General features: G+C 33.3%; 4 protein-coding genes across 10 annotated transcripts; 2 read left to right on the top strand and 2 right to left on the bottom strand.

Moving 5' to 3' along the window:
• The first annotated feature begins 157 nt into the window (after nucleotides 1-157).
• On the top strand, nucleotides 158-4,567 carry LOC139845266 (probable CDP-diacylglycerol--inositol 3-phosphatidyltransferase 2). 5 transcript variants are annotated; one of them, XM_071835518.1, is made up of 12 exons: nucleotides 158-315; nucleotides 411-467; nucleotides 939-1,067; nucleotides 1,725-1,809; nucleotides 1,890-1,939; nucleotides 2,096-2,135; nucleotides 2,255-2,299; nucleotides 2,387-2,452; nucleotides 2,926-3,040; nucleotides 3,257-3,310; nucleotides 3,395-3,493; nucleotides 4,178-4,567. In XM_071835518.1, the coding sequence occupies exons 3-12, from the start codon at nucleotides 1,007-1,009 to the stop codon at nucleotides 4,235-4,237; spliced, it is 675 nt and encodes a 224-aa protein (XP_071691619.1). In that variant the 5' UTR covers nucleotides 158-315; nucleotides 411-467; nucleotides 939-1,006; the 3' UTR covers nucleotides 4,238-4,567. The 5 variants fall into 5 exon arrangements, with proteins under 5 accessions (XP_071691619.1, XP_071691620.1, XP_071691621.1 ...); XM_071835519.1 differs by having other exon boundaries at nucleotides 918-1,067; XM_071835520.1 differs by lacking the exon at nucleotides 411-467.
• A 1,477-nt stretch (nucleotides 4,568-6,044) lies between these two features.
• On the top strand, nucleotides 6,045-8,690 carry LOC139845265 (metacaspase-3-like). The gene is made up of 5 exons (XM_071835517.1): nucleotides 6,045-6,644; nucleotides 7,279-7,609; nucleotides 7,685-7,802; nucleotides 7,962-8,129; nucleotides 8,346-8,690. The coding sequence occupies exons 1-5, from the start codon at nucleotides 6,095-6,097 to the stop codon at nucleotides 8,403-8,405; spliced, it is 1,227 nt and encodes a 408-aa protein (XP_071691618.1). The 5' UTR covers nucleotides 6,045-6,094; the 3' UTR covers nucleotides 8,406-8,690.
• Nucleotides 8,691-8,805: 115 nt separating this feature from the next.
• On the bottom strand, nucleotides 8,806-11,391 carry LOC139845264 (uncharacterized). Its single transcript, XM_071835516.1, has 2 exons — nucleotides 10,514-11,391; nucleotides 8,806-9,584 (listed from the first exon to the last, which is right to left on the bottom strand). The coding sequence occupies exons 1-2, from the start codon at nucleotides 11,349-11,351 to the stop codon at nucleotides 9,232-9,234; spliced, it is 1,191 nt and encodes a 396-aa protein (XP_071691617.1). The 5' UTR covers nucleotides 11,352-11,391; the 3' UTR covers nucleotides 8,806-9,231.
• A 1,369-nt stretch (nucleotides 11,392-12,760) lies between these two features.
• Nucleotides 12,761-17,005, bottom strand: LOC139845263 (glyoxylate/hydroxypyruvate/pyruvate reductase 2KGR-like). 3 transcript variants are annotated; one of them, XM_071835515.1, is made up of 6 exons: nucleotides 16,834-17,005; nucleotides 16,699-16,741; nucleotides 16,096-16,262; nucleotides 15,856-15,988; nucleotides 13,588-14,897; nucleotides 12,761-13,128 (listed from the first exon to the last, which is right to left on the bottom strand). In XM_071835515.1, the coding sequence occupies exons 5-6, from the start codon at nucleotides 13,975-13,977 to the stop codon at nucleotides 12,799-12,801; spliced, it is 720 nt and encodes a 239-aa protein (XP_071691616.1). In that variant the 5' UTR covers nucleotides 13,978-14,897; nucleotides 15,856-15,988; nucleotides 16,096-16,262; nucleotides 16,699-16,741; nucleotides 16,834-17,005; the 3' UTR covers nucleotides 12,761-12,798. The 3 variants fall into 3 exon arrangements, with proteins under 3 accessions (XP_071691616.1, XP_071691615.1, XP_071691614.1); XM_071835514.1 differs by having other exon boundaries at nucleotides 16,062-16,741; XM_071835513.1 differs by having other exon boundaries at nucleotides 16,096-16,741.
• Nucleotides 17,006-17,222: the final 217 nt, after the last annotated feature.

Genomic DNA, 17,222 nt, shown 5'->3' with positions numbered 1-17,222 from the left:
GGTTGACACTAGAAAAATCATTTCCAAAAAAATATTTTTTACATTCAAATACAGTAGTACTTTAATTTAACATTGAACAATTGTAATATGGATTAAATATTTTATTACTTAAAACGGTGAGGATACGGTAAGAATGTGTGCTGTACAGATCATCACATCTAAAAAGTTTTTATTCCTGAATCATACATACGACTATATCAAATCAAACTAAAAATCGAATAAACAAATTGGGGGGCGCGTAAGATTGCTTTAAACGGAGGCCATATTCGATTCGCCATTGTCGAGCTCCTATATCTCTATTTTTCTTTTATTAATGTACAAATCTATCTCTATCTATATTTGTCATCTGCAAACTCGATCTTATTCATATCATTAAAAAATTGATTAATACTTGTTATTAATTCTATAAGGGTTTAGGGTTACTAAAAGGATCTTTCTTCACGATTCATCATCGTCCTTCTGAATTGGTAACTCATTTGGTAGTTATTTAATTAAACTGTTCGCATATGATGTGTGTATTATTTAGTATTGTATTGTATTGATTGAATGTTTAATTTTTAACCTAAACATTTATTTTCATAATATAAAATATATTAAATGATGTTTTGTATTTAGGGCAATGCTTGTTAGTTAGTTGAGGTTGTTAAGTTCAGTAATTTAGGAAGATTGCTATTTAGTTAATTGAAAGTTAATCGAATAAATTGCTTAGTAGTTGAGTTTAAATTTTAATTAAACATTAATTATTATGGACTGTTCTGGATAGGCAGGGTTAAAAATTGTATGTGCTGCACATAAAATTAGGTGATTTTAAAATGACTTTATTTTCTTGCAGTTGACTCTTACTATAGTAAGTCTTGCAGATCTTGATTCATTTAATTATGCTGTATTTTACATCTATATCCTGATCATATTCGTAGGTCCTTGATTTGTTTGTGCAGGTTGAGCTTGCTTACACTTTAAGCTTTGAAGGAGCTAAGCAACCTTGATTTGTGTCTGAAAAGTAGAAATGGCTTCCAAATCAAGACCTAGAACAATAAGTGTGTATCTTTACATCCCCAACATCATTGGTGAGTTTATATGAAGCCAATGAATTATATTAGATAAGTAAAACAAAATTTGTTACATGCGTAGAACTAATATATATTGATGCAAAACCCAACTGAACATCAATCAGTATCAGTATATCAGTATATTAATTACAAAACTTATAATATCTCGTCCGTGATATGGTCAAGTGTATCTACTCATTCTTTTTCTGCAATGTTATATGTTTTACTTCCTGTCCTGTAGCGTCTGTATCTCATATTCTATTTTCTATATAGTCTCAATATTTACCTTCTTTTACAAGTCAAAGCGCTTCTATTTCGTTATGTATGTTTGCTCAAAGGCATTAAATTCTTTTATTTTCTAAACACGAGTAAGCAAGAAGCCTAGAGAAATTTCTTATACTCGATATTGTTTTTGTTGTTCCTTTATTGTAAGGGTTTGTTTGCTGGGTTTTAATTTAATTAGTTTCATATATAATTGAGTTTAGGATAGGTAAGTTCATATGGAATATTGTATATAATTTTTGATTAATCAGCAGTGTCACTTATCTTGTTTACTCTTTCATGTATGCATTTTTAATTTCCGGTTAAATTGATTCTGTTATTCTATTGCAAAACAATTTGGATCTGTTTGAAATTTTTTATATCATAAATTTGACTGCTCATGCCTATGTACAGGGTACATTAGAGTTTTGATGAATTGTTTTGCCTTTGCAATTTGCTTTACCAATAAAGAGCTTTTTTCTATCCTTTATTTCATCAGGTAAAGAATAAATATAAACAAAGATAAAGTTTTGTGAAAGTCATAAATATGATATTGAACTGTTACTTCTACTGTTGCAGCTTTGTTTGTGATGCCTTGGATGGTTGGTTTGCTCGCAAATTTAATCAAGGTATATCATGATTCAAAAATTGTTACTAACTTGGGTGAATCAGAAGCCTGCAAATCATTTTAGACAATGTTCTCTTTCTGATTTCTATCCCTTCTTAATTGTTCTTAGGATTTTCAAATTATTTTTATCTAATATATTTCTGTATTACCTTTGTAGTTTCAACTTTCGGAGCTGTTCTTGATATGGTCACAGATAGGTGATTATCATAAGTTCTTGCTCCCATCTGTTTCACATTTTGCATATGTTTCCATTTAGTTTCGCCTTGTATTCATCACATATATTTCATATTCGTTACTGAAATTTGACATCTCTCAGGATAAGCACTGCATGTCTTTTGGTTATTCTCTCCCAAGTCTACAGGTTCTTTTTTCTTGTTTCTTATTCCACTATTGTTGTGCTTTTGCTTATGATATTTATCACTCAACCATTTGTTTATTAACCTTGCAGACCTAGTTTTGTTTTTCTGTCTTTGCTTGCTTTGGATATAGCTAGCCATTGGTTTCAAATGTACAGGTATGTATGAAACTCTCATATCTATTTTCGGTCATCTGATTGTGAACTGGATTATAGATCTTTAATCAGTTGTTTTAGAGGTAGCAAATAAATGGGTGATTCTTTGGTATGGGTTGAACGGTTTGGCCAGGTTTGGATGACCCAAATCAGCTATCCAACTTAATAACTTCTTATAAATATTTAATTAATGTTGCAAATATTATTACAAAAGCTGTGTTCAATAATAATCTAAATTTTTTCAGTTTTTTTATTAACATGAGTTGCGGTGGATTTATGCATAAAAATACTTTTTTGGGTGATTTCAAGTTTCAATCGGTTTCCTTGCAAGCTAATTTTTTTCTATTTTACATGATTCTTCTATTAAAGGTAAAGCAGAATCCTACGTAACCTATTTATAAGTATATAGGCTGGAATTTCATTCCTTAGTTAGTGAGGAAGTAGCATCAGTTGTCTCAGCCACTTTTTTAATGCAGTACTTTCTTGGTTGGCAAATCGAATCATAAAGATGTGAAAGATAGCACGAGTTGGTTATTCAAATTGTATTATGGAAACAGGATGTTTATGGGATTCTGTTGCATAGCTTGCGAGGTAAATGCTTACCTTTTGTTCATATATTTTCAGTATTTTTTTTTTCTCAGATTTCTTACCACAACATGTACTTTAACCCCAATGGGTGGCCTAGTAGTTGTATGCTTGGTAATCTCCAAAGCAGATCTAGGTTCAATCCCCACTAGATACACTTTGGGGCTCCGCCTTTCAAAAAAATAACATAACATGTTCCTAAACTAAATGTCTGATTTGCAGGTTCTTTACATAACTTTGTTTCTCCTAGCAAAGGAGTCTGCAAATATAACTGAAGTAAGCTTAAACTTTTTACGGTGAAGTGGTTATGTTTAACTTATTAGAGTTACAGTTGTCATTTGTTTTTCTATGAATAATTAGGTGCTGCTGGCTGCTGCACAACAAAGTATAGTATATTCTGCGATACTTGCTCTGCTTCTATTTGGATGGGCAACGAAGCAATTAGTCAATTTTATACAGGTACCAATGTACCATTATTGTTTTCTACGCTAGTTTACACAACTTGATTGTCTTCATTTAGTGATCTAGAATCGTGCTAGAATATTTGCTTGGTTTTCACCTTATGTTCACTGATCTTGATAGTGGGAATTAGAGAATTAATGGTATTAATGTGGTGACAATAAACAAAAACAACAATAATGCAATATATGTGGTCACATACGATTAGCAAATAGAATATTTGATGAATAATAGATATACAGTTTAAGCCACTAAAAATACATTCTTTTCTAAAGTATACCCAGTTACAAGCGTACCATGCAGGGTTTTTTATACACAAACCAACTATTTCATATTATGCAATAACATGTCATTGTGTACATGTTATGCTTTTAACATTATATTTTGATCTCACAGTCAGAAGAATAATTAGCTAACCTTGTTTCTACCAAAGTTAATGATATTTTCCGTCGCTTTTGAACGATAATCAGGGTATTAGAATAAAAAAAATATTAGGTCGTTAAGGTCAATTCATGTGCACTGTTTATCAGCTCAATAGCCTTGTGAGAAAGTACATCAAAATTCAACACGTTTAATTGCAAACTAAGTGTGCTAAAAACCTCCACCTTCACAAATTTAACTGGCAATATCTTAATAGTTTGCTGCAATTGAGCCTAAATTTGTGAAATCTTTGAATGGTTTCAGATGAAGACAGCTGCGGATTTATGTGTGCTATATGACCTCAACAAAAAGCACAACACCTAATTATTGGATCGGGTGATGGTCATTGTCTGTGACTTATACATATGCTATTTGACCCGCGCACTTTATAAATCTCATTCTTAGAAGCTGTGAAGATCAAAAGAGGCACACTTACTGGTTGCAGAAGAGAATCTAAAAGGCCTTGTGTATACTGTAGTATCCCATAACTATCACCTTTCAAACTAGTCTTGTTTTGCAGTTTTGCTTACAATAGGGATTTTTGGGTGGATCAAAATTCAAATTATACCAGACAAACCCATCTATTATTTAATTAATAGGTAAACGGTCTTAGTTGGTCTTGTGATGATGTAGTGTCGTGTATTTTGTGGTTGAAATGCATTTTTTTTTTTTTTGCCTCATATTGAAAAATAAGTTCAAGATACAAAAAATTATTTTGGTGAGTAGCTTACTTGGTGGGTGAATTAGTTATCAGCTGAAGCTGAAACATTATAGATTTTTGCAGCAAGTAATCTCTACTCACTTCGAGTAGAAATATCTACTACAATACTATAAAGGATTTTTCTAGTGACGGACCCACCCACTCGATCATTTTTCACGGACACACACGTTTTCGGGTGTTAACATGAATCACATTACATGGACTCGATCCTTAAACCATAAAACTTTGTCATTAACCTATATCTTAGGTCAGTTTAATGGTTTGGTTCAGTTGGATACAATATGTATTGATGTTCTTGCAATCATGCTGAAAAATAGCAAAACCATCATAATACATTGACCTAGTATGTTTTAAAATTGGATTTGTTTCTCTATTTTTTGTAAGCGCAATCTTTATGTTGTTATGCGAATCATTGCAAAGATAAGTTTGCTTTCGACTTTCAACTCTCTTTGTTAATGTTTGGAACCAGTGAAAGAAGAGAGGGAGGGCATGATCGCTTTCATTGTAAAGTCTAACTTAATATTCGTCGTCTTCTTAAATTCCGATTGTTATTTCCATACCTTGTTATGTGCTATGGATTTGTAAATTGATGGTGGGAAAAAGTTAACCACTTAAAAAACTGGATTTCATGCTTCGATTATTTTGAGAAAATATGATCACTCGACACAAGAGGAAACCATTATAGTATAAGATACAATTTCTACCAATGAAATATCTGACACTAGACAAAAGACTAATCTTTATTTCTGTAACGTGAAAAGAAGAATTAATATGTTTGAACATGTGTTTATTCTCCTATGAAGTTTATGTGTATAACACCAAAGATAAACCAGAATCTTCAAAAAGTGGCACATGATGGGCTCAAGCTCATCAGCTGCACTTTGCTAAGTTAGAAGATGCAACCTGCTAAAACAGATTAAATGCACCAAAGTGCATCTAATTCCTCTAACAAATCTAACATTCCACCGCTATAAAGCCGTCTTAGCTTTTTGTCACATCCATATATCTTTAAATAATTTGTCCAAAATGTAGTTAGGTTCTCGCAAATCGCAAATGGTCATGATGTCAAATTCTGCAATCTGAACCATACAACTCAATACGAATTTGCATACCTTCTGTTTAAAAGGTGACGTTGACTATCTATGTTTTCCATCCAACAGAATCTGAGAATGGAAAACTCATCAGTGTTTACCATCCAATGGAATATTCTCATCCTATCAAACATAATATGCTATGTAAAACCGCTTTGTAATAAAGATCGAATCTGATGTCCACCGAAAAGGACTTTGAATACTGAACCAGGTTCTTCTCTCTTCTTCGCACATTCATGATGGAATATAGTAGAGGTGGCTATTTCGACCCATTCGTTTATGTATGGGTTAATCCAGATTCCAGCCTATAAATGGCCATAACAAAGTGAAGAGACTTCCCAAGCATATCTACTCATAAACATCAACGACATGGAAAAGCAAAAACGGTGCAAAGGGTGCAATAATTACCTGACAGTGCAACCAGCACAACCTTGTTCCTTCTGTTATAAAGTCAACAAACGCAGTGAAGAAAGGGACCAAATCCTCGAATTAATTAATGGTTATGCCAACAGTCCGTCAAGCAATAATTACTATAACGCCCCTTATAGACAGCCTGCACCAACACCAGCATATGAAGGTGGTTATGCTTCTCCAGTTTATGTTTCGGGCTATTATAGCCCAAAACCACAGCCACAGCCAACGTCTTATCCTACGACTTACGGTGGTGGTTATTATAATCCACCACCACCACCACCACCACCACCACGATCACCTTCGATAGGGTACGGTAATGACGGCTATTATAACAGCTATAACCAACAGCCGTCACAGGTTCATGAGCAGAAGAGAGCGGTGTTGTGTGGAGTGACTTATAGAGGCCACCAAAAGACACTGCCTGCAAGTATAAATAATATCAGGACCATGCATCAATTCTTGATGAAACTCGGCTTCCAGAATGCTTCCATTCGCATCCTTACAGGTTTTGACACTCTTTTTCCTTATTTGTTTATGTTTACACACTTAGGGTGCGTTTGATCGCCTCTCAATTGAATGGTTCAACGCTAAGCATTTAGTGTGTGTGTTTGTGACATTTGAATGACAAATGTTGTTAAGTTGTTCAACAATCTGTGTAGAATCATTGAGAGTTGAAATACTTAACCATTCAAAACCTCCATTTCTTTTTATGTCATCCTTACTTATATCCAGAATACTTATCCTACAGCTATATTCTTCTATTTATTCATTTATTAGGTTAGATAAAGTGGTTTTACATCATTCATCATTCATAGAGTTCATTAAGAATGATTATAAACACGTTATTGTTGTTGAGAACTAAGTTCAAATAGAACCTTTGAACCATTCAGATTTTCGAACCATTCAGCACTTAATCATTATATTCTATCAAACGAACCCTTAGACACACAAAACAAGATATAATGACAAACTATGATAACGGAAAACATAACAAACAATAGAGAATTATGTAGGGAAGAAAAGTACAGCAATATTTGGACAAAATATAAGAACCAAGGATCTAACTGAGAACTAATGTCTAAAAATCTTGAACCAAGGTTGAGTAAAGCTGAAACTTAACTAGAGAAGCTTTTCTGCAGAAGAGGAAACGGACCCCACCAGGATCCCAACAAGACGTAATATGCTAATGGCAATGGAGTGGCTAACCAAAGGTTGTCGATCAGGGGACTCATTGGTGTTCTACTATGCGGGCCATGGCTCCCACGTGACTGATGGTGAAGGAGATGAAGACGACGGATATGATGAAGCCTTGTGTCCTGTTGACTACACTGTATCTGGAAAGATATTAGATGATGAAGTCAACTCCGTACTAGTAGCACCACTTCCTCATGGAGTAATACTTCATAGTATCATCGATACTTGCTATAGTGGAACTGTTCTTGACCTACCTTATCTCTGCAGAATCGATCGGTTAGTATTATTTAGTATTATAATTTATAACAACATGTTCAACACGTTGTTAGTATTATTATTACTTTTACGCAGGAGAGGATTTTATAAGTGGGAAGAAGAAAATCCCTCTGATGTATCATCGTTTACTCGTGGTGGAAAAGCAATCTGTATAAGTGCCTGTGATGACAATCAATATTCAGCCGATACGTCGGTCAGTATTATGTTTATATAAATATACATGTGTTTATGCATTAAGGGCAAAACTTTACTGTTTAAGAACTTGTTATAGTATCGTACCACGATAATTTTCCAGTAAAACTTTTGACTTGCAGCTAGCTTGCTAATAGTTAAATGTATATTTTATATGCAGGCTTTTACAGGTAGTGCAATTGGTGCATTGACTTATAGCTTTGTACAAGCTGTGCAAAGTGCGCCTAAATTGACTTACGGAGATTTACTTGACAACATGCGCAAAATAATTCGTGATGCTCAACAACGACAAGGCTTAAATACCGCCTTTGCATCTTCTGCATCGCAGGTATGATAGGATGATTACATTTTATAGTAATATACAACACATAAGCAAATTAACCAAGTGATAAGTGTAAATTTTGGAGTAAACTAAAATAGTAAGCGAATTAGAGCGATGAGTGTAAATTTTTCTAGATTTTATCCAATTAATCAACATTATCGATCTTCTTCATATGATTATCTTATATACGCTTAGTATACATTGCTGTACTGATACTTGCAGGAACCTCAACTGTCCTGCAACAAAAGATTCGAGATTTACTCGGAGCCTTTTATGTTGTAGAAAACATGTTCACTCCATTTTACTATCTATACAAAAACAAGAAGATATTCTGCATACTATAAACGAAGCTGTGCATGTCAAAATCTTAATTTAAGAATCCTATAAGGCTATAATGTCGAATAAAAATCCTTCAGCTTACTGTGATGGGGGATTATTACAATATTCTACAAAGGATGATTATTATCATGATTCACGCGATGTATTCTTTACATATCGTATAAGCCTAGTAGTGTACTACTGTACTCAACATACTTGTTAATGAATGTCTTATTTACAATATTTGAATGCTTGAAATACAACTTTTGAATGTTTTTCAAACCAACACACCAAGTGATCAAAATTGTAATTCTTGTCTAACTTGTTGTAAATTTGATAATCTGATTCTGTATCACATCAGTGATAAGGCAACATGTATCAAATTAAAAATTAATGTACAGTAATCATACAAAGTTTCCTACATTGAAACTTTGAAGGTGTATCAAGCAAGAAAAAGAAGAAACTTGTCTTCAATAAGAATTGTGCCATTACACAATTTCCTCATTGTCTCAAATTATAGATTACACAAATTCAATAAACATATATATGTATATGTATGATGATGATGAAGATGATATGCACAACATATTAACAGTTTTATGCTTGTAAAAGGCGACTTTTAAAGTATTCAAATATATAAGAATATAAGATTATATGCAACTTCAAAGAGGAAGATGGTTCCATCATTCTGCATGTCCGTTTTTGATGACTCTTGACCTTCTTTGTACTATCATTAGACGAACTTGTAACTTGTAGCACAAGCTAACCAATGCTGATTGTTTGCTTGCATTTATCTTCCCTCGAGTATCAATAGCTTGCGAGAAGTGGTGCACCAACGAGTATAGTAAAGTTGAAGGTTAGGCCAATCGGAAGACGCGCAACGAGTGAAGTGATCAATCCATAAAGACAGAATCTTTTCTTGTTCTTCTTCATGTTTCAAAGACGATATCAGTTCTCCTAACACGTTTTCTAGCTCAATTTTCTCATTAAAAGTTAGAACCGGAGCATCTGTACCAATACTTGCTCGACACAAAAATGGTAGCCATGACATTAACAGTTTCATTTTTACTTCCCTTAGTTCCTCACCATTACCTTCTTCCGCATCTTCACCTCCCATACCAGCCGCTTGCTTGAGCAAGTACGCTGCAATACGTTAATGTTGACTTTAATATTACACCACAAGTTATTTTTTTCGTCTAAAAGTTCGCTTCAACACTTTTACGTTTTTGTGTAATATAACACTATCCATGTACCAGATTGAAAAATAGAGGTGTAAATGCAAGCTGCCTGAGCCCGAGCATGAACATATTTTGAAAATTATTTAGTAAACAAGCATACCCAACACCCTTTTTGATAACAAGGCAAAAAGGCCCGACCTGACATTCATTAGTTTCGAATGAAGAGTGCCTACCGCACCTACAAGCCTTATATCACGTTCAAACAAGCTATGAGCCTAAATGAGCTTTCATTGAAATGCATTAATTGTATATTAATTATTAGTATTATTAAATAATATAATAAGAGATATAGTAATAGCTATGATATGTGATATATAAATGAGACGAGAAATTGAGCCGAAATCAAAATGTTAAACCAGTCGGGCTCAAACTTGATACAAGCTCGAAACAAGTCGAGATTAAGCTCTTTGAATTTTAAACAAGCCGAGTCAAACCCCCTAAAAAGATACATTGACGAGTAAATGGAAATACTAATCTTTTTATGGAAATTGAGAAGTAACATTATTATTTAGGGAAAATCATAACCGTTAGCTTTAAAAACGTACGTGCATCAATTCTTGTAATCAAAGAACGAATCTAGCATTTAAATTCGTATAAAAAAGCATTAAACGTAAATTCGTATAAAACGATAACAAATCGTCAAATCTTTTAATTTATAAAGTTCAGCGATAAAATCGTATAAAACAGCATTCAACGTATATTCACAAAATCATTATATAATAACTTTGTTCAAAAGAACGAATCTAGCTAGAATTTAAATAACGAACATTTCATTCCAATTTAGTAATGATAATATTGACAAAATTAAAAAGGGTGTTCATATAAAAATCTTACCACAAATTTTAACCAATGATCCTTGTAAACGAAGCTGAGCCGAAAGAGCCACAGAAGCCAGCTTCGAAGCCGAAGCCCATTGACAAACGGCTTCACCACCGCTTCCACAAGCCGCCAATTTCTCCGCTAACCACAGCAACTCAGCCGCCAACTTCTCCCCCGAACCGCCAAACCGGTTCAACCTCCTTTTCCTAAACCGGGTCCAAGCCACATCACCGTAACGCCCGACCGTTTTCACCACCCGGTTCAAGCCAAAACAAACCCCGCCATCACTATTTACCACCACGCTACCATCATCCTCGGCCGCCACGCCAGCCGCCATCACCGCTAGTTCCAGCTGTCCAAGCGTACGAGAAAACGCGCATGAAAGAACAGTAGCGTTAACTTTTCGTAACGACTCGTTGCCTTCTACGAGATTTTCATCCATCAATTTCTCGGCGTACGATCTAACAACCTCGTACTTTCTTGAACTAACTGGTATCTCGTTAACGATAGCAAGTAGTTGAGTAAGTGCACGTGCAATACACGTGTCAGTACCATCATCCTTATTATTATTCTCTTTGAAAAACTTAACGTACGGATAATAGTACTGATCACAACCATCATTATTCAAATTAGTATCCGAATAATTATTACTACTATCATTACTTTTATTTGAATTAGGTTTGAGGGAAGGTGGGATGATTTTGAGAAGGAATAAAAAGACGGTTGTTATCGTGTAACGGATGATTTGGAATAATTTAAATTTGCGAATTAGGGATTTATGAGTGTAAATGAATGATGGTAAGATGAAGGTATGAACAAGAAAAGGAGCTAGAGGAGACGGTGTTTTCATCATTCTGGATTGCAGATTTAGTGATTGATGGATTTTGGGGATGAAAGATTAAAATAAGTGGTGGAAGACAGAAAGCAACAACATTATATTAATAAAAAGACAAAAAATAAATACTCCGTAATAAATAAATAAATAAATAAATAAATAATACTAAGAAAGACTAAATTGCATCGATGGTCCTCGGTCCTCTTAGTACAGATAGTTGTTTTATGGTTCGAAGTGAAGGCAATCAATCGCTCACAAATTAAGCTCATCGTCTCAAATTAATACGTTTTATTTATAATTAGAGTTAATTATAGAATTGGTCCCTGTGATTTTTCCTAAATTGTGCTGGTAGTACTTATCTTTTTAAAATTATACCGTCAATCTCTATAATTTTTAAAACGCAGGGCGCTAGTCCCTGTAACTAACTTCTGTTATAATACTCCGTTAAATCTATAATATAAAGGTTATCATCGACTTTTCACTGCTTTTTCTTCTTCTCCAACCTACATATATTTCTCAATGTTTATTTCAAATGTAAAAAAAATATATTACGGAATAAACTATGAATCAGTATCCAATTGATGAAGTACTCCGTATTTTGTAAATTGATATTTCAACTAGCTTAATCTAAAACATATACATACACAGATCTTATCTATTCATAACTAAGAATAAATATAAGTGTCTATTCAAGGATTACATAAATTTTATTGAGCGTGATTACATAATTAATTTTTATTTTTTATATAGGATTTTGTTTGAGAGGAGTTTGTTTGATAAGAAGTGAGAGGGTAGCGAAGAATCATTATGTGTATGTTTGATGTTGGTATATACTAATACTAGTAAAAAGACCCGTGAATTCACGAGTTTGTTAAATTAAATCTATCAAAAAAAAAAAAAAAAAGGCATTAGTAAATTCTATTATGAAAAAATTACGTCGATAGTACATGTGGTTTGTTATGTTTTTTACCACTGCACTTAAAGTTCATTTTTATCTTGGTTGGTACCTGTGGTTTGATTGTATTACGCAGATGGTACCTGTTACTAACTTCTGTCACAACTTTAACGGCAAGCCCTCACATGTGCCACACATGTGAGGGCATATTCGTCACTCCAGCAATATATTGTATACATATCAATAGGGTTTCAGATGTTCAATTCTATTACTACAAACCTGTAATTAGAAACCCAAATTCCCAATTTGTACCTTCCTGTTACGCTAAAACCTAATCTGCTCAAACCCAAATTCCCAATTCTAAACCCTATTCCCTAATTAAGACGCTAAAAATAGTCGATTGCAGGTGTGGAAGAGCTTGGGTCAAAATAACACTTGTTAAAACAGTTTTTTAAAAAAAAAAAAAAAAAAAAAAAAAAAAAAAAAAAAAACAGCTGGGTCTAAATTACCACTTGAACACACAGTTAAAAAAAATAATAAAGTTAATAGTTGGGTCTAAATTACCACTTGTTAAAACAGTTTAAAAATAATAATAATAATAATAAGATGTTCATCTACATGATCCCCTCGTCCTATGTTAATAAGATATCCGTTTGGTCCCAACGCGTCAATGACTTCACGATTGATTATATGGTAGGTTGATTCGGTTAATGAACAAGCGACAACTAGAATTTCACAATTGGTAGCTAGTTCAATCACATTTGGATGATACTTGTAACCTGAATTTTGCTTCTCTGTTCTGGAATAGTAACTAACTGGACAATCAAATGCATGTATTCTTTTAGCAATTGCTGACCCGATTCTTCCTAATCCTATAATCCCCATAGATTTTCCACTAACCTGCAAACAGAGTTAAACAATCAACTCTAATAATGTAAGTTACATGATAAACATTATGAGTATATGGTATTTGAAATAATTGTAATGTAATGCATATCATCATATACTCTGTTTCAAACAACCGTCTTTAATTGTGAGTTTCACGTACTAAGCTTGAGTTTTGTTTTGCACATAAGGTCTGAAACAAGCCGAGCCGAGTTCGAATCGGCTCAATTACATCCTAGTGGCAGCCAATGCCATATAAGATGCCAAATCATCCATACACATGTTATAAGAGGTCATGTGCATACAACTAGTAATTGAAAATCTATTAAATGTGTACCACTTGAACAGTTAGAAAGTACAGTCTAATAGAATAACAATACATGATAAGTTAGATATGTTTTTGTACATTTAGCCATTAAGCAACTTATGATTTTGAGATACTAATCACGATTGCAACAAATAAGAGTTACCTACCTTTGTGGCCAATTTGAAGTCTTGTTGCTTCCACAATCCATTCCTCACGAACTGATCACATGCACAGATTCTTCTAACAGTTGCTAAAATTAGGGTTATTGCTAAATCAGCGACTTCATCAGTCAAAGTATCATGTGTAGATGTAACACTAATTCCCCTTTCCTTGCATTTAACTAAATCGATTTGATCTAAACCTGAACTGACACTCGATATGATTTCTAGATACGGAAGTGATTCGATTAAAGTGGAATCAGTTCCGTTCGCTCCGTTGCCTACAATTGCCCTGATTGATTCTGAGTGGTGGTTTATGAACTCAGTTTTGGACGCAAGTTCCCATGATTTAATGAGATTGAACCGCTTTGCGACTTCATCTTGAAGATAATTGGACATGGGGGACGTAAGCCACACCCCTATTTTGTTTTACAATATATTGCTGGAGTGACGAATATGCCCTCACATGTGTGGCACATGTGAGGGCTTGCCGTTAGAGTGGTGACAGACGTTAGTAACAGGTACCAGCTGCGTAATACAATCAAACCACAGGTACCAACCAAAATAAAAATAAACTTTAGGTGTAGTGGTGAAAAACATAACAAACCACAGGTACTATCGACGTAATTTTTACTTCTATTATGCAATAATATAGCTACTTTTTTATCATCATAAGTTTACACTAATATTAGAAAAACACAACACTCATACACCCTCTATTATGTACATGCATAATAAAAATAAAATCACACATCAATAAATGATGCTCAAACAGTATTTCAAAACAACAGCTTCCAAAATTGTAAAATTGCGTACCTTCTTTTATTTGATGTATTTGAACAGCAATATCACACCATCATTCTCAAATTTTAAGGCAAAATACAATCAAATCAAAACTATACCACATAAAGAAAGGCAAATAGTAAAAAGAAGAGAGTAAGATATGTTACTTCCATTACCCTAAGTAACTAACGTACCAAGAACTATTATTAAAGCTTATGGTGTTACCCTATGACAACAGCCTCATAAATAGCAAGACCAAGTGCAGTCAACTTGCTATGCCCACAACCAGCAAGCAAAGGTTTTGTACTACACTCTGTCTCCAAAATATAACATGAATGAATACTTAAAAGGTAAATTCTATAAAACTACACCACAACTAAATCATAACCCACTATGGATATATTTCAATTTCTTGAAAACCAATACATATTACCTCAAAGTTTTTTTGATTTCAGTGGAACCAATACGAATTAAACCGTACATTTTTAGCATTATCTTCATATGGATCTTGTGCCATCCAAGAGAGCTATCCAAGTCTGAGAAAAAAATTAAAAAAAGGAACTATTACATTGTTACAATTGAAGTTATTTTTAACAAAATAACCGCTACAATACGATCTTATAATAACCTAAAAACTAATAAACACTCTTAACACCCCCGTTAGAAGCATAAAAAAGTATAGCAATACGAAACATAAAGATATAGACAATAGAGTTTTTGGTGTGAAGAACTTGAGGGGAAATTGATAGGTCAATGGAACATTGTCATTTGTCAATAACAATAAAGCATTTCTTTTTTTCATCAAGAAGCCAACATCAAAAGGATCCGCATACCTCCATACTTCTATAATGAGCATAAACATCAATATCATGTATTGGTGAGCATCTCTTCCACATTTAATTCATGGACCGAACAAAATATAACGATTTAATGAGCAAAAGATAACGAAATAAATAAAGAACTGGAAATGGAAAATTATTAAGAAGCATATTTTGCAATGTTGTTATCCCACTTAAATAGCTCACCCAGTTTATACAAATAAGTCAATATGATATTTTAACCATAAAAGACTATTCAAGACAACATGACTTTTTTGTAAGCGAGCACATGACCAGACAACTGATGTTTCAACCTCACTCTTCATATACCATGTAAACCTTGAAAATAGCATATCTAATGATGATAAAAAACAGTACAATATTTTCTGAAAAATGTCTAGAAGATACCAATTATCTCAAGAAACTTATGAGATACCCTTACGCTAAAATGATGATTTTATCTCAACTATAATACATTTTTGGAAATACCTATTATGAAAGAAATCAATGGTTCCAAACACTTTTAGGGGGTTTCTGCCTTATGGTCAAACTGGAAATTAGCTAATCAGCAAGTTGTTATACGTAACTACAAATCAATGCACAATGTACCAACTGAACAAATTTCTTCGATGTACAGTGTGATAATATTGCAACAATAAATGACATGGATTCTCACCTTGGCTTCAGGAGATGATACTATGGAAATGTGCACATCGATTCTTATGCATCATCATCAACACAGTCAGAACACACAAGTAGCTCCAGTTTCTTTGCAACTTCAATTGTCATGCCCATACATAGGATGGAAACTACGGAATAGTTGGATGTGCAAGCATTAGTAACATGTGCAAATCTGCTATCTATTTCTCTTTTAAAACACACCTTTAAACTATAGTGTAAAACACCAAACTAATACCTCCAAGTGAGCTAATATCAAGAGTTTCATACAAAACCAAATCTCTGTAAATAATACTAATAACCCATCAAGTAAAAACATCAAGTCAAAATCTTCTACTTCAAATTATGACACCATGCAACATCCATCTTCGTGTATTCATGTTCCATCACCTGAAATCTTTTTAACTACACTAACACATATTAGAATCGAAATTAATCAAGAAGCCAAACTTTAGACAACTACTATAAGTACCCAAAGCATTGATCATGTGCTCATGTTGAATGCAATAGGATAGCACAATATTTCAAAAAATATGTACTATACAAACATCATCATAATACCCTGAGAACGAATTTTGAACTTCTTTGTGGCATTTCATCGAACACTTAGTGTTCAATAAGTAATAGTAGTATTCTACATCACACACAATGTTAAGATTTCTTATCCTTCATCCACATAAACCAAAACAACCAAATGATAATTAAACATTGAATAAATCACACAGGAATAATTTAAACAATTTTAATATTTTCAAAATTAATTATAAAATTTCATACATCAAATCAAGCATAACGATTCTAAGAACCCTAAATGTACTAACCTTGAATAACATGTACTAACCTTGAATAAGCATGAGTGCATAACTGTTGAAGAACCCCAAATGCTGCTTTTAGAAATCAATGAACCATGAAGATAAATACTCAAGATATACTTATAACCAACAAAATCAAACCACAAAGAAAATTATTTGTTTACCTATATGAGAAAATCAATACGCCGATGGAAAATAAAATTGTGAAATGGGATGGGAGACGAAGAGCAGAGCGGCAGAGAGAAATCGTTGAAGAAGAAACCAAGCAAGAAAGTGAGGAAGATGGAAATTGTTTTGGTTTTTAGGGTTTATTTTGATTTGAGAGAGAGAGGAGGTGCGTTCAATATATCTTATACGGAGTAATTAATATTTTAATCTTTAATTATATAAATTTTATGTTAATGACATCATCTATATCTATATGTACTTAAAAAATTTTAATTTATTTTTGATTCTTTTGTATGAAGAGAAATTCTTTAATTATGATATCACCATGTTAGTGTTTTAATAGAATCTATAAACTAGTTTAGTGACCCGTGAATTTTACGGGTTT

Source organism: Rutidosis leptorrhynchoides, chromosome 4 (assembly GCF_046630445.1).
Source record: "Rutidosis leptorrhynchoides isolate AG116_Rl617_1_P2 chromosome 4, CSIRO_AGI_Rlap_v1, whole genome shotgun sequence".
In the NCBI taxonomy this organism is placed as follows: domain Eukaryota; kingdom Viridiplantae; phylum Streptophyta; class Magnoliopsida; order Asterales; family Asteraceae; genus Rutidosis; species Rutidosis leptorrhynchoides.
This window is presented reverse-complemented; position numbering and strand designations above follow the sequence as displayed.